At 42.7% G+C, this 16638-nt stretch overlaps 1 protein-coding gene across 3 annotated transcripts; it reads right to left on the bottom strand.

The window, feature by feature from the left end:
* Nucleotides 1–34: 34 nt before the first annotated feature.
* Nucleotides 35–14502, bottom strand: LOC311142068 (sodium-dependent proline transporter-like). Of its 3 annotated transcripts, XM_084177627.1 has the most exons (16): nt 14415–14502; nt 13919–14049; nt 12346–13070; nt 5433–5661; nt 4667–4798; nt 4311–4521; nt 3767–3905; nt 3501–3635; nt 3231–3334; nt 3018–3142; nt 2755–2867; nt 2510–2647; nt 2320–2419; nt 2010–2128; nt 1302–1475; nt 35–1038 (listed from the first exon to the last, which is right to left on the bottom strand). In XM_084177627.1, exons 3-16 carry the CDS (start codon nt 12619–12621, stop codon nt 850–852), a joined length of 2184 nt encoding a protein of 727 aa, XP_084033753.1. In that variant the 5' UTR covers nt 12622–13070; nt 13919–14049; nt 14415–14502; the 3' UTR covers nt 35–849. The 3 variants fall into 3 exon arrangements, with proteins under 3 accessions (XP_084033753.1, XP_084033754.1, XP_084033755.1); XM_084177628.1 differs by lacking the exons at nt 12346–13070; nt 13919–14049; nt 14415–14502 and adding an exon at nt 7546–9279; XM_084177629.1 differs by lacking the exons at nt 5433–5661; nt 12346–13070; nt 13919–14049; nt 14415–14502 and adding an exon at nt 4959–5244.
* Between the last annotated feature and the right edge of the window lie 2136 nt (nt 14503–16638).

Raw genomic sequence — 16638 nt, 5'->3', positions numbered from 1 at the left:
AACATGACAAGAACAGAGGTGCAGTAGCCTAATATTAAAATTATATACATTTTATTCCTTTGTAATAAAAGAGTACCATAGCACTGCTAGTCCTCTGGTGAGCTACAGATCAGAATAGAGATGAGATGAAGACCACACACAGTCACATAGCGATTCTCATCCTATAGCACATCTCTTTGTCAGCAGTCACTGAAACAGCCCTGCACCACTACATTTCTACTCTCAGGAAGAAAAACATGGGGTGTAATCATTAGTCCAAAACATTTTGCAACGGAAACCATTTACTCCAAATGGAAAATGTAGCCTAGCGGTTAAGAGCATTGGGCCAATAACTGAAATGTCGCTGGTTCAAATCCCTGACCTGAGTAGGTGAAAAATCTGTTGATGTGCCCTTGAGCAGGGCTGTAAGTCGCTCTGGATAAGAGCGTAGACTAAAATGTTTTGCAATAAAAACTAGTTTCTATTGGAGCAATTCAGGTAGGTCCCTCCCCGTTTGGTTCTGTTTGGTTCCTAATGAATACACCCATGGTCTCTGTGTATGCATGCTGCAGCCATGGCCTTTAGGCTATATACACACTCCAGCAACATTGCAAATAGACAATGTAAAATATATTTTGAAAGCATAAATAAAACCACCAACTCACATTGTCCTGAAGGACAATCAGATACATCTTCTAAGTAGTCTTTGTTTACAAAAATTATCTTTAAAGTGTCAGTATAGTAAATGGCAAAAAGGTATCCTTCTGGCTGGCAGGGAAAGATGCCTGGACAGTGACATCCTTCCTTTGTCTCTTGATACACAGTTCTGCCGGTGATTATATACTCTCCACCTCCACCAGTGAGGAAGGGTCATGCCTCTGTCCCATTTTCCCAGGCTATAGCTGTGAAATCCACCTCTGTAAGGTTGACCGTGTCTCTGTCTGTCAGGTTTACCGTGAACGGTGCCTCCACCCTCTCTATTTGCTCCTCTCCCCCTCCACTGTTGTTCAAGTTGTTCACCCTCCAGGAATTTAGAGGTCGAATGGATTTCTTAAAACGCTGAATGGAGAGAGAGTAAGAGAGATTAATAAAGATATTTTTATACTGAATGGCATGTGACTTTCATAACTGATGTAACCCCTAAATTATTTGCACACTGGCAGCCTTTAACATATCAAGAGTTTAATGTATTTTTAGTGTGGCTTCAGTATTCAAGTCATTTCAATACAGCTTTATTTGTCCCCTTAGGGCAATTCCTATAGCCATGTAAAATGGCCTAGGTAATGACAGACAGGGGGAAAATGGGGGTGGACGGTACTGACGTCTTTCAGTGTCCCAGACTCCTTGCTGATGGCCACGATGGCCCAGATGGGGATCTGCAGACAGCAGGTGGCGCCCATGCACACGCCCAGTGCCTTGCCCCAGCGAGGATACACATAGGCCCCATACTGCAGCGGGGTGTTGTACATCTCAATGAAGATATAGGTCAGAATGAACTGGATGCACAGGGACACAGAAACAGAGGGGCATGTGAAACAAGGCCAACAGAAATAAAAACATAAACACTAAGAAAGTTTAACAGCAACCATGGAGACAATCATCGAATCAAAGCAGTGATCAAAAGCACACAGTAGCTTTGGAGATATAGACCAACACCCAGACAGACGCAGCAGAGTGCAGCTGAGCATGCACAGATTCTTAAACAGACGTCTGTATGACAATCCAGGCAGAGCCTCTATGGTATGGTCCATTACTCTTTCTGGCTCAGGACACTTGGTTAGTTCACTCATTTATGTTTCTATGCAACAGCTACTACATACTTTTTAAATAAATACACATATCAGACATACTGTGCATACATGAGGGGTGATTGAAAAGTAACCCATAGAGAACACAGCCGGGGTGAAAAGGGATAGAATGTCAGTCTCTTTAAATTATTCACCACTGTGAGGGTGCAACAAAGGGTGGATTTTAGACAGAGAGGGATGCTTTTTCAGAGACATATTGTAAAGATAGAGGGTCTGACTCACCAGTAGGAGAAATGGGGTGCAGAATACCCAGCATGCTTTGAAGTAGAGCAGCACTTTGCTGCACCAGGGAGGACAGAGACAGATCATGTCAATGATGTCCTGGCAAAACTGGTTCACTCCTGTGAATGTTACAGAATGCAGACACACACACACACACACACACACAATTATTTGTCAAAGTATCTGAAGACACTATTGACATAGACATCCAGTAAGTGTGTGGCATGTCTGAATAGCGGTTAGTATGTGTGATTAGTATGTGGAATGTAGCATGCAGAGTATGGAGCTAGAGTTGCATGGTGCTGTGTACCATAGAAGAAGGAGATGCCAATGCACATGAAGAGGGTGATGATAATGAGGCCGAAGCTAGTGGCGAAGGAGTCGATGAGGGTGAACCAGTAAATCCCTCCCTATGGAGAGACAAACATCAGTGCAAACAAACACACACACACACACACACACACACACACACTTCAATACAAACACACACACACACTCACATCAGTGATCAACAGCAGTCCCATTAGATAGAAACCGAAACACAGCAGTCCCAGGAACAGAGACTTCTGCTTCATGTTAGCTCTGAGCTGTGGGAACTCATCCAGCACGGCCGTGGTGATGCCCTCCATGTTACCAAACTACAGAAAGAAAACAGGGCCAGAGAGACAGGGAGCGGGATGTTAGATGTATGTGTTTGGTTAGTTCAAAGAGCTGGGGTTCAATACAGAACAAGGCTGTGGTATACCAGAGTGTCGACCCCCAGCATGAAAAGCATAAGGAAGAAGAGGATGGACCAGAAGACCGAGCCTGGCAGTAGAGCAAGGGCTTCTGGGTACGCCACAAACGCCAAACCGGGACCTGGAGCAAGAACACTAATGAGCTTATTTTTGCCATAAAATACATTTTTAGTGCCATGATTTTAACTGGATGTATTGTGATTACCATGTCATAACCGTAACATAAATGTATTGTTAATACAAGAGGAGTGATTGGCTCATCGAGAGCTACCTGTATCTGCCACCTCTCCAACAGGCACTCCCTTCCTCCAGGCCATGTGACCCAGGATTGAGAATATGGCGAAGCCCGCAAAGAAGCTGGTGCTGCAGTTCCCTATGGTGATGACCAGGCAGTCCCTGAAAGCAACACAATGTTAGATAGACTCCATTTCCCAGCATGCCTGTAGCCTCAGAGAGAACAGTAGAAGAGTAGAGTACAACTGACCTGATGACATTGTTGTCAAACTTATTGTAGGAGGCCATGGAGAGCAGCCCCCCAACACCAATCCCCAACGAGTAGAAGACCTGTGAGGCAGCATCGTTCCACACCTACATGGTGAACGGTGACAGTTAAGACATGCTCTTCACTTTGTTGGCAAGTACCAAGGGCCTTGACACTCATCATTACAGGTAGACACATACACACAAAAACAAACAAACTTTACTTTACTCTAGAGATTATACCAGCCTGTCTCCACTAGGGGGTGTAGTTTACCTGTGCACTGGCTAGCCTGCCCCAGTCAGGGGTGAGGTAGAAGGCCACACCCTGAAGTGACCCCTCCAGTGTAGCACCCCTGATGATCAAAACGATCAGCACGAAGTACGGGAACGTTGCAGTCACATAAACCACCTACAGAGTAACAGCTCTTAAGTACACAGCAACACCAAGAGCAAGGATGTTTGTTTTGAGGGCATGTTTCCATAACATGAGTATGTCTGTGTTTAAAGGTGTGTATTCTGATGACGTGTGTGTTATTTCACCTTGCCAGAGCTGCGGATGCCCTTGAGCATGCAGAAGAAGATGATGATCCAGGCAGCCAGGAGGCAGAGGGCCAGGGGCCACCTGACAGGACCAGGGTCATGGAGGCCCTTACTGTTCACCACACCCAGAACACGCTCACTTGAACACAACACACCGAGCAAACACTGAGCAAACACACATTCACACAGAGTATTCACAACTCTAGCCAAAACTAGTTGGATAGACCCAGCAAACAGAGACATTTTAAACAGGAGATAGATGTTACATCATATACTGAAGTCAGTCAGTTTACATTATTTTGTCAGCTTATCTCCTTAAGGACATGAACATATACAGCATAGTGTACATTATGTACATTGTACACATAGCACAGACTTTTTGAAGAAGAATATTTCAGGCATTTCATGGTCGTCAATATTTCAATACAGTTGAGGGCCAGCATGCCGCTAATCCCCCCACAATAAGACAATCCTAATCTGAATTCTATCATGCAGAGGCCATTCGATCATTTTTAGTGACAAACAGTGGTGGAAGAGCCCTTACTTCCAGAAGACCTCTGAGGGGCTGAGGGCTCTGCCAGAGGAACTGTTCACAGTGGTGGCGTTCCCACAGAGGTAAGCATTGGCTGGGGCATCACAGGACCAGGGCAGGGGGCTCTGGAAAGAGCTGCCCAGGTAGTAGAAGGTCCAGGCTATAATCACGTTGTAGTAGAGGCACACCAGCGTAGACACACAAAGCATCCCAATGCCAATGCCTATAGAGAGACACACAGGCATATTGGTGTGTGCAGTCCAGATGAGGGAGCTTTTGTTTTTAGAGAACATAAGGTTGAGACTAATCAGAGCATTGGTGGACAATTATGGAGTGTTTGGAGGACAATGGGGGTCCTGGGGGTTTACCTTTGAGGAGGGGGCAGCACTTCCACACTGTGATTGGTCCAGCAGCTCCATACTGGCCTAGACTGAGCTCCATGAGGAAGAGGGGGACACCGGTGAAGAAGAGCATGATGAAGTAGGGGATGAGGAACACACCTGGGGACAGAGGAGGTCACAGGTCAAACAGGAAACAGGGGATAATACAAGAGGCGACATCCCTCATTCATTTGATTGTTATAACACTGAGCTGCTACACGGATACATGGCGTGTAAGGATATGTTCTACAAACAACACTATGGCTTTATAATCACTTACTACATCTGGAAAGCTGCCAGCCAGCACAGGGTTTTTCCATCCCTCAACTATTGAAGTCTCAGCATGTGCTAGCTTCAGATGGGGAGCTGAAGTTTGTGTACTATAGTTTTCAATGAACCGTTCAGTAGACTGTATTAAGGTGTGTTTTTCTGTGCACTTCAGGTCAGGGTCTGTTTCTGCAAATGACATTGGCTCTCCCTTATAGGATTAGTTACAGTGCCTGTGTGTCGGCTTTATAGCGCCACTGGCGGCCTGTGATTGTGTGGCTTTGGTTTCAGCTCTCAGATTAACTCTGCAGCACAACACACAGAGGTGAGAGGACAGTGCAGGCCTGAAGGCCATGGTAACATAATATGCATCAATTTCAATACAATAATACAGCTTCATACATGTAAGCTTCATTCATACTTAGAGTTTGAGGGGCAGTGTAAAGTGTTTGAGGGCTAAAAGCCAGCATGGCTGAGGGTTACTCACCTCCTCCATTGCGGTAGCAGAGGTAGGGAAACCTCCACACGTTCCCCAGTCCCACACAGTAGCCGATACAGGAGAGCAGAAACTCATACTTCCCACCCCACTGCTCTCTTGGGAGAATATGTGGGTCTGGTGGGGATGCAGGGGACGGGGGGCGGGACTCAAACTGTGGCTGGGATGAGGGATTGGTGACATCATGAGTTAAATTAAACCCATTCAGCTGTGCTGGACTCTAGAACAGATAGAACACATTCAAAACTGTCAGACAGATCCTCCATCAGAAGAACCTAGAACGATGTCATGCCTTAATGCTGAAAGTTGGATTCCATGTCACAAGTAAAGTACTCCCTCTCTAGTTTAACTTGTATGAGACACTGGGACTGCACATTGTTTAGGGTGAACACAGTCAGTGACAATGGTAGGCATAGCTATGCAGTCCAGATTTACATATATGGGTGTGGTTCACACATCAGGAAATGTGACATTGTTATGCAGTCTTTGTAAACCATTGTGTGTGCCTATAGAGCTGTGCCACTGTTGTGTCATCTAGCTCAATTGATGCAAGCACTCATTTTCTCCTTCCTCCCCTGGAAGGCAAACAATTTAACCTCACAACAAAATAGGAACTATTGCCTCTATTTGTGTGTGTGTGTGTGTGTGTGTGTGTGTGTGTGTGTGTGTGTGTGTGTGTGTGTGTGTGTGTGTGTGTGTGTGTGTGTGTGTGATCAGTGGACCAGTAGGCTAAACAGACAGCCAAGAGATTAACTATGGACACCAAGAGGACGCAGGTCAGGTGAAAATGGCAGTTCAGTTTTGAGAACTGCCATTCATTTGATTTAGGCCACTACCATCTGCCTGCCTCATCATCATCATCATCATGACACATTGTAAGTCATAAAAGGGGTTTAAAGAGTAGCCTACAGGTAGTTGTTATACAATGGGTTACAATAGGTTATGCAAAACAAACAATCAAATGAGAGCAATGCGATGGACTTGATGTTAAGTCTGTATCAACTGAAATGTTGATAGTCATAAAACTTTGATTATGTCTTTGAAATAAATATTGAGAGGTTTATACCCAAGGTAGTTTTATATTGGATATTTGGTTCTCTCTCATCAATAGCTATTGAACCAAGCATGCCATGACTATGAAGATGGTATATTCTGAATCAGGGGAGGATGGACAAAAACCCACGGCTTAAAAAAATATATTTAATAGCTCTTACACAAAGCGTACCATGATTATGAAAATTATATATTCTGAATCGGGGGAGGATGGACAAAAATCCATGGCTTTTGTTTTTTGGAAATGTAGATTTTGTTTTTTTCTGACAAATCCGGTGTTTCTATGTCAAACAGTTTTGTTATATTTCAGTGATGTATATAAAGAGTAATATTGGGATGCAAACTCAAAATTGAATAAATGTCAACTCTTTTTTAAGACCATTACCATGTGTGTGAGGTGTATACTTTTGTTTCAAAGTAGATTTGTTTAAGACTACCAAGAATCACTGATTTAGCCCACTGCAGTAAAAGGTTAAATAGCAGGTTGTTGGGGTGTGAGGAAGATGGTGCAAAAAAAAAAAAAGTCAAAAAAAAAAAGCTGTAGATTTTTGTAGATCCTCCCCCTGAATCCGAATATATCATTTTCATGGTCATGGAATGTATTGTGTAAGAGCTATTAAAGATGAAAAGCTCCCCCCACACACAAAAATAAAATATAAATTTCAACAACAAAAAGAGCTATGGATTTTTCTCCATCCACCCCTGATTCAGAATATGCCATCTTCATAGTTATGGCATGCTTGGTTCAATAGCTATGGAGGAGATAAAACCGAATATCCACCAAATATCCAATACAAAACTCATTTTACAGAGGTGACAATGATGACCTATAGGCTAGTAGGCTGTTGCACTTTCCACTACATCGGATGTCAGAGGAATGAGGACAGACGGGTTAGGTTACTTTATAGAAATACAAATACAAATAATGATGGTTTCATTCGTTTTCCATAAATTCCAAAACAATCCAATATTCACAAAGAGGTGAAATTAGACCTTTTAACGACGTTTAAAAAGTTCCTATAAACTAACAACAGGTTGTTTCCTTGCTTACCCCTTGTTGTTGTGGTGATTTTTTCTCTGTAATGTTCCCAGGTGCCGTTTTTGGCTCCTCGCTCGGCATTTTCCCAGGGAGAGATTCACTTGCTTTCTTAGGATGTTCGATACATTGTTCAGATTAAAGTTAATGGAAATCTATTCGTGCTTTGACAGAAATGTCCGTCAGTGATTATTGAAATCGGCACGTTTGGTAATGACCGGGAAATTACAGTAGAGCGCAGGTGCAGTCACTGAGGGGATTCGATTAATTTGGCCCGGGCGTGTTTTGTACCGGGCTGCCTCCCGGCCGTGATTCAGTTGCCCGTTCAAAGCCCACAGCGTAGACGGCTCAAAACAAAAGTGACATAATTAAGCACGTGGAGTAACGAGTAGGATTCTGTGTTTTCACATGCAAAAGTGATTGCTTTTGATAAAAACGTTTTAAAATTAGTTTGAGAATTCAAACACATATTTTATGGAAAAGAGATGTGTTTCTGGATGATGCACCATGCTGCCTTGTTGACAACATGATGGAGCTGCGCAGATTACTGTTCGATTTGAGAAGGGCGCTCCTGTCTCACCGCTTTTGCCCGGCCACGTCATGGGCCATAGACTGGTGACCCGCAGCTCAGCATAATCGAATCCGCCCATTGAACGAAGGGGTAAAAACACGCCCTCTTTTTACAAACTCACCTTTACTGTTGGTAAACCACGCCCTTTCTACCACTGCACCCCTTCACATAATTTTTAGCCTACTAATAACTGTATGTATCTATCTATCTATCTGTCTGTCTGTCTGTCAGTCTGTCTGTCTCAATCTAGTTTCATCAGGTTATTGAGCAGCTACAGCATCTCTAACCTAGTCAAAACCTGCCTCTTCAAAGCCTGTCTTTTTTCTATTCTGAGACAGCATTGCTCAGCGCATCAATAGAGGAAACCAGCTGCAACAGCAGGAAATTGCAGCAGTTGCTATTTCTATGAAAAGAGAAACCACATATTAAGCTCCCCTGTTTTGTTGCACGGCCAAGAAGACGAAATTGTGTATGTAACATGAAATACGATACTAGGCTACATGGTGATCTATAAAATAAATTCAACAGCAGACCATATGAACAAAGTGGCTAAAAGAGGAAAAAATAGGTAATGCCTTCATCTTGGCTTGCAATGGTCCATGGTCGTAACTTCAAATCAAATCATTGCTTTATTTATAGAGCACATTTCAGACATGGAATGCAACGCAATGTGCTTTACAGGAGAAAAAAAAGATGAAAAAACAATGAAAATAAAAGCTGAAATATTTACTACAAAACAAACATAAGATAAAAAAACAAAAGAATGACACAAACTGAACAACTAAAAAGCACCCAAAGGAAAAGCAAAGCCAAAAATATGTGTTTTAAGATCTCTTTTAAGTATGTCCAGTTTCGGCCCCCTTCAGGTTCTCTGGCAGGCTATTCCAGAGGCTGGGGGCATAATAACTCATGGCTGCCTCTCCATGCCTCTTGGTCCTAGGCTTTGGGATAGTTAAAAGGCCAGTGCCAGAGGACCTGAGGGACCTACTGGGTACATAACTTAAAAGCATGTCTGACATGTATTGGGGTACACAATCATGGATTGATTTAAAAACCAATAGAAGAATCTTAAAATTAATTCTAAAACTCACAGGCAGCAAGTGCAGAGACCTTAAAACCGGTGTAATGTGTGCTCTTCGTCTGGTCTTGGTCAGTACCCGTGCTGCAGCATTCTGTATGTTTTGCAGTTGACCAATGGCTTTCTTGGGTAGACCAGACAGGAGAGCATTACAGTAGTCAAACCTGCTTGTAATAAAAACATGGATGAGTTTCTCTGTATCAGCCTGAGAGAGAAATGGCCTCACCTTGGCAATGTTCCTCAGGTGGTAAAAAGCATTTTTGGTCACATTCCTAATGTGTGATTCAAAATTTAGTTCAGAATCTAAAATTACCACTAGGCTTTTTATCTGGTGTTTTATCTTTATTGCCCGTTAATTAAAATGTGCAGCTAGATTCTCTCTCCGTGCTTTGGCTCCAACAATAAGTACCTCAGTCTTGTCTTGATTTAGCTGGAGGAAGTTGTGAGCCATCCAAATATTTAAATCACTAATACAGTCTAATAATTTATCCATGGAGCTAAAATCCTCTGGTGACACAGAAATGTAAAGTTGTGTATCGTCCGTGTAGCAGTGAAAATCAATGCTGTGCTTTCTGATAATGCTGCCAATTGGTAACATATACAAACTGAACATACAGTATATAAACTGAACTTGAAACCTTTGCCATCACATAGGCTACTGTTCTGTCTGAACCAGCATGTACAGTGAGGGAAAAAAGTATTTGATCCCCTGCTGACTTTGTACGTTTGCCCACTGACAAAGAAATGATCAGTCTATAATTTTAATGGTAGGTTTATTTGAACAGTGAGAGACAGAATAACAACAAAAAAATCCAGAAAACGCATGTAAAAAATGTTATAAATTGATTTGCATTTTAATGAGGGAAACAAGTATTTGACCCCCTCTCAATCAGAAAGATTTCTGGCACCCAGGTGTCTTTTATATAGGTAACGAGCTGAGATTAGGAGCACACTCTTAAAGGGAGTGCTCCTAATCTCAGTTTGTTACCTGTATAAAAGACACCTGTCTTTTGCAGAGGGGTCAAATACTTATTTCCCTCATTAAAATGCAAATCAATTTATAACATTTTTGACATGCATTTTTCTGGATTTTGTTGTTGTTATTCTGTCTCTCACTGTTCAAATAAACCTACCATTAAAATTATAGACTGATCATGTCTTTGTCAGTGGGCAAACATACAAAATCAGCAGGGGATCAAATACTTTTTTCCCTCACTGTACACATCAAACTGTTTTCAATGATATCATCACTATCATCAAAAAGATGGCGCCACCTGGAAAACCCTTGTTACAGAAACCTTCACAGGAAAATCCCAGTCACTTCACACCAAGGTAACAGAGAGAGAGACATTGACAGAGATGCAGCCTTTATGACACCTGGGGCCAAACCCACCAGCTACCAGTTTGTAACCTCTGTTGGGGACAGCCAGCAGAGAGGAAGAAGAAAAGGCCAAGAACGACAGCAGCAAACTTTTGAGCCTGAGTTCATGACCAGACAGGGCTCACCTAGTCCAAATAGCCCAGGGCCCGTATCCACAAAGCGTCTCAGATTATGAGTGCTGACCTTGCATCAGTTTGGACTTTTGGATCATAATGAATAAGATTATATGGACAGATCCTAGATCAACACTCCTACTCTGAGACGTTTTGTGGATACGGGCCCAGGACAGGAAGCGATAAGGCGCCATTGCACGACTCCAACACCATCATTAAGTTTGCCGACGACACAACAGTGGTAGGCCTGATCACCGACAACGATGAGACAGCCTATAGGGAGGAGGTCAGAGACCTGGTCGTGTGGTGCCAGGATAACAACCGCTCCCTCAACGTGACCAAGACAAAGGAGATGATTGTGGACTACAGGAAAAAAAAGAGGACTGAGCACGCCCTCATTCTCATCGACGGGGCTGTAGTGGAACAGGTTGAGAGCTTCAAGTTCCTTGGTGTCCACATCACCAACAAACTATCATGGTCCTAACACACCAAGACAGTCTTGAAAAGGGCACGACAAAGCCTATTCCCCCTCAGGAGACTGAAAAGATTCGGTATGTGTCCTCAGATCGTCAAAAAATTCTACAGCTGCACCATCGAGAGCATCCTGACTGGTTGCATCACCGCCTGGTATGGCAACTGCTTGGCCTCCGACCGCAAGGCACTACAGAGGGTAGTGCGTATGGCCCAGTACATCACTGGGGCCAAGCTTCCTGCCATCCAGGACCTCTATACCAGGCGGTGTCAGAGGAAGGCCCTCAAAATTGTCAAAGACTCCAGCCACCCTAGTCATAGACAGTTCTCTCTGCTACCGCACGGCAAGCGGTACCGGAGTGCCAAGTCTAGGTCCAAAAGACTTCTCAACAGCTTCTACCCCCAAGCCATAAGACTCCTGAACAGCTAATCATGGCTACCCAGACTATTTGCACTGCCCCCCCACCTCATCTTTTTACGCTGCTGCTACTCTGTTAATTATTTATGCATAGTCACTTTAACTCTACCCACATGTACATATTACTTCAACTACCTCAACTAGCCGGTGCACCCGCACATTGACTCTGCACCGGTACCCCCCTGTATATATAGCCTCCCTACTGTTATTTTATTTTACTTCTGCTCTTTTTTTCTCAACACTTTTTTGTTGTTGTTTTATTTTACTTTTTTATTAAAAATAAATGCACTGTTGGTTAAGGGCTGTAAGTAAGCATTTCACTGTAATGTCTGCACCTGTTGTATTCGGCGCATGTGGCCAATACATTTTTATTTTATTTTATTTTATTTGTGGAGGATGTGCTTATGATGGTTATATTATTATTTATATATTATATTTGACCAACCGCCTTGATTCGGTCTTATGTAGCAAAATGTGAATTATATATATATTTTTTTACAATGGATAAAAGCAGAGACACAGAGCTACAAAATGGTATATCAGACACTGCATTTGAGGAACAATGGGAAAGTAATTCTGCTTTGAAAGTTGATAAACTTGTAACCCCACTTTTGAGAAAATGGCCCTTGAATGTTTAGGTACACCCACTGGAGAGCTCTTCTTTGTCTACACTCATTCAGCATTGTTCACACCCTCTTAAGCCAGCCCCACCCATCTCTTTCAGGATTCACATTTGAGGTCATGTGCTAAACAATGTGTAGTAGCAATGAAAATAATATTCACCTGAAGTGCTGGTACTGCTTGATCTGTGGCAGCAGCCTGAAGTACAGGTGTTGTTGCCAGCCATAGCTTTCCACCAGCACTGTACCATCCTCCAGTCCAACCAGCTGTGGGATATTCAACCCTGTCACAGTGCTGTCCTTCACAACAGCAATCTAGGACAAAGTGTTCACTCTGGTCTTTCTGAAGCACTGCTTGATGAGGCTGAAGCTCAGGGGCAAACTTGGTGTGGTCTGTGATCAGGAAGTGAAGGTCCAGAATGTGGTGGAGCTTGTGCATGGTCCGCCAGGCACAATCTTGTTCTGGCCACTGCAGTTGTCACAATTCAGGTCCACACGTGTTTCCCCGACTGCGTAGTTGGTGAAGAAATGGTACATGTAGTTGATGACTGCCCTGCTGCCTTTGCTGGATGATATGCCTTCATCAATCAAGTAGTTGACTTGTTGTGGTATTCATTTTACATTTTAGTCATTTAGCAGACACTCTTATCCAGAGCGACTTACAGGAGCAATTAGGGTTAAGTGCCTTGCTCAAGGACACATTGACATATTTTTCACCTAGTCGGCTCTGGGATTAGAACCAGCGACCTTTCGGTTACTGGCACAACGCTCTTAACCACTAAGCTACCTGCCGCCCCTGTTTGGTGCCTTCACAGCAGGCACCAAACAAGCCACACTTGCAAGGAGTTAAAAAGTGCCTGGCTGCATAGGGTCAGAAGGATAGTGCACCTGCAAACAACAACAAAATAACATAAGTTAAATTAAAATTAATTGTCTCACACCTGTCAGTCTGTCTTTACACAGCTCAGTGAAAGGCATTTCCCTGCTTCCCATATTATATATATATGTTTTTTTTGTGTATGTGTGTATATCTATCTATCCATCCATCCATCCATCCATCCTATATATATATAAGTGGAGGTCAGTGCCATTTAAGATTATTTTTTTCATGAGCATGGCCTTATTTCTATTATAGCATATTGGATGACAGACATTCATATTCCATTCAGCCAGTTCAATGTAACAGCGATAGGTTTAGGCTACTACATGACACTCAAATTTTCCCTATACCCATCATGAGGTTGCTACAACCTAGCCTATGAATGAAAGTTTACAACGTAGGTGCACACAGGTCGATATAGGATGTAATCATTAGTCCAACAGTTGCAAACGAGAGTTTCTATTGGACAAATTCAAGTATGTTTATCCCCGTTCAGTTTGCTTCCGTTTAAGAAAAGTTTTTCAACAGAATCGGCAGAATGAATCCACCGCTGATCACGTGTTAACACACAGCCACATTGTATTCCTTCTCGCATCCATGTGCTCTCCTCCTCTCACCTCTTCCCTTAGCTTGTGGACTTCAATCCACAGGCGAAAATACCTTTCCAAGCCAAACGGCTACACACAGCCTGCATCGTTGTCACCATATTACCTAAAGTAACGTCATAGTCAGCATAGCTAATAGAACTAACGCGTTAGTAAACCCACTACAATCATGCAGTAACGTTAGTGTACAGTCAGTAAGCAGTTACACCGGTGGGCCCGGTGGCAATAAATTAGTAAAACCAAAAGCTTACCTCACTTGGAAGAGTTCCAGTGTTGTGTTGGATAGTCATAGCCAGCTAGCTAACATAGCATCCCTCTGCTTGGGCAGGGTGTTTCAGTAGGCTAAACTAGCTAGCTGCATTTGCTAGCTAAGTAAGTGAAACTGAAAGTGAAAAAAAAGGACAATCTCTATATAAATTTCTCTCTTGCTTCTCCTTCATTTTGGAAGAAATGAATTTGTTCAAAACTGTTAAACTATTGTCTTTCTATCTCTTTGAGTCAACTACTCACCACATGCACTGCAGTGCTAGCTATAGTTTATGCTTTCAGTACTAGATTAATTATGTGATCCTTTGATTGGGTGGACAACATGTCAGTTCATGCTGTAAGAGCTCTGATAGGTTGGAGGACATCCTCCGGAAGTTGTCATAAATACTGTGTAAGTCTATGGAAGGGGGTGAGAACCATGAGCCTCCTAGGTTTTGTATTGAAGTCCTTAATCTGTATAACGGAGGAAATGTTGCTTACTTGTTGCGCAAAATCAAAGCTGTAATGCATCCTGATGTCTTTGCTTGCTGGTTCAGTAGGGCCCCCCAGAGACAACTGCCGGTCTTGACAGGTGGTCTTGCAGTCAGCAACCATCTACTGGTAGACAGACCGCTCACTCTGAACAAGCAGGAGATGCTGCTCTTGCTTCTTCAGCTTGGCTGACTTAACAGCTTCTGGCAGATTTGCAGATCTGAAGACCTGAGAGTTGTTCCTCCGGCACTGCCAGCACAGGTCTGTCCTGGGCTTAGTGCTTGAGATGTGGGGCAGCAATTTTCTCCTTAGATTCCTGAAGGAAGACACATACCACTGGAAAATACAGAAATAATGTGAGATCAATAAAAGTAGTGCCAATCATGTTGGAGGTAAATTAAATAATCAAAACGTGTTGTTTATGCTTTACATACCAAGTGTTGTCATCGATTCCTTGTAGAGACACCACACCGCTGCTGATAAAGGTACAATAAAATGTTATAGTATAATATTTATAGTATAACATTTTATTGTACCTTTATCATAAAAATTACACTGTTCCCCATTTATAGTCTGGTTATAATGTGTTTTATTTCAAGGGAGTATTGAAACATACCCCAGAGGCTGCTATAGCCTATCATTCTTTTGCACATGGGCTATTGTGACTGTGCCATTTTTAATCAGCTGTACTGTATAGCCTACACTTGACTGAGTGATCTGTTAGAGCAAAACCGGTTCATTTTGTCAAACCAAGGAGGAGCAATGCAGTCACTTGGTGAGTTATTTATTAACCATAACCACATTGTCTAGCCATATTGTCTAGCATAATATACCCATTTTTAGATATAAGAACTATAGAATAATTAATGTATTTTTGGGGAAACATTTTAAAGCACACTTGTGCTATGGTAAATACCGGTATGTTGATCAAGAATGTAACTTACCACTGGTAAGGCTATTAAAATACCTAATATAAATGTGTTTTATGGTCATCTTACAAAGCAAGAAGATTTCCTCTAAGAAATGTCTGAGAATTCATCATCCTTATTTGATCAGCCAGGAGCAAGTATTGTCAAGAGTAGGTTAATCAATTGAAAACTGATGTAGTTTTATGATACAAAATGGGAAAAGGTACACAAAAAGTGCATGTCACAGCAGTGTGTAGGAGGGAGATTCCAAGATGTGGGAACTGTGCATGAGGACATGAGACAAAGGAACGTGTAGTTCCGGTAGAAGAGGTTGTGTGTGTCAACCGTAGGGGTGCCCATGTTGCTGGGGGATCTGAGGTGTCTGGTGCGAGAGAGGGCAGGTTGAGGTGGCCATGGTCAGAGTAGTGCAGAAGATGTCATATGCTGAGGCAGTGACGAAAGTAGAGGAGGGTGGATCAAGAGTGAGGGATTCTGAGAGTTATCCCTGTGAATATTAGATCTGTGCCAGAACAGAGGGAAAGGCCAATGAGTGATACTGTATATGTTTCAGTAAGGTTGTCTTCTTAGCATTTATAGCAATGGTTATCAACTGTACTGCAGAGATTGAACGTAAGTCACAGAAAATAGATGTTGTGGTGGCAGCTACAGAGAAGTACTTGGGGGTACTAGATTTGACTTCAGAAGAGTAATAGGGTGTGTTGAGTGGTAGTGTCCCGTCCTCTCAGGGCGTTGGCCTGGGGTAGAATCAGATAGGGTTAAAGTAGTGGAATAAGGTGGTGGGTTTTAATGAGTGTAGGGTTAGTTGGTAGGGTAATTAAAAATATATGTTTATTTTATTTTTCCTGTTTCCCATTTTCCCATTTTGTATCACAAAGTGTAATGGATTTATACTATAGTTCAGCTGGGGGCGGTAATGCAACATATTGGATGCCAACCGCCTTTAAAGTCAACTGAAGAAGGACGTTTGGTAGTAGAGTTTGTGGCAGGTTTTGTAGTTATCCGCGGGCTGGGTCAGAGATTTTACAGAGCGCCCGGTGAACATCCACAACGATAGAGTGAGTGGTAGGATCGTGACAGCCGGTTAAATGGCGTCCCTTGAGAAGGCAAGAACAAGATGTACAGTTGAAGTCGGAAGCTTACATACACTTAGGTTGGAGTCATTAAAACTCGTTTTTCAACCACTCCACAAATTTCTTGTTAACAAACTATAGTTTTGGCAAGTCGGTTACGACATCTACTTTGTGCATGACACAAGTAATTTTTCCAACAATTGTTTACAGAGAGATTACTTCACTTATAATTCA

This window comes from Coregonus lavaretus (assembly GCF_964263955.1).
Source record: "Coregonus lavaretus genome assembly, chromosome: 15".
Classification (NCBI taxonomy): domain Eukaryota; kingdom Metazoa; phylum Chordata; class Actinopteri; order Salmoniformes; family Salmonidae; genus Coregonus; species Coregonus lavaretus.
The sequence above is the reverse complement of the archived record's forward strand: the minus strand, read 5'-3'. Positions and strand labels throughout refer to the sequence as shown.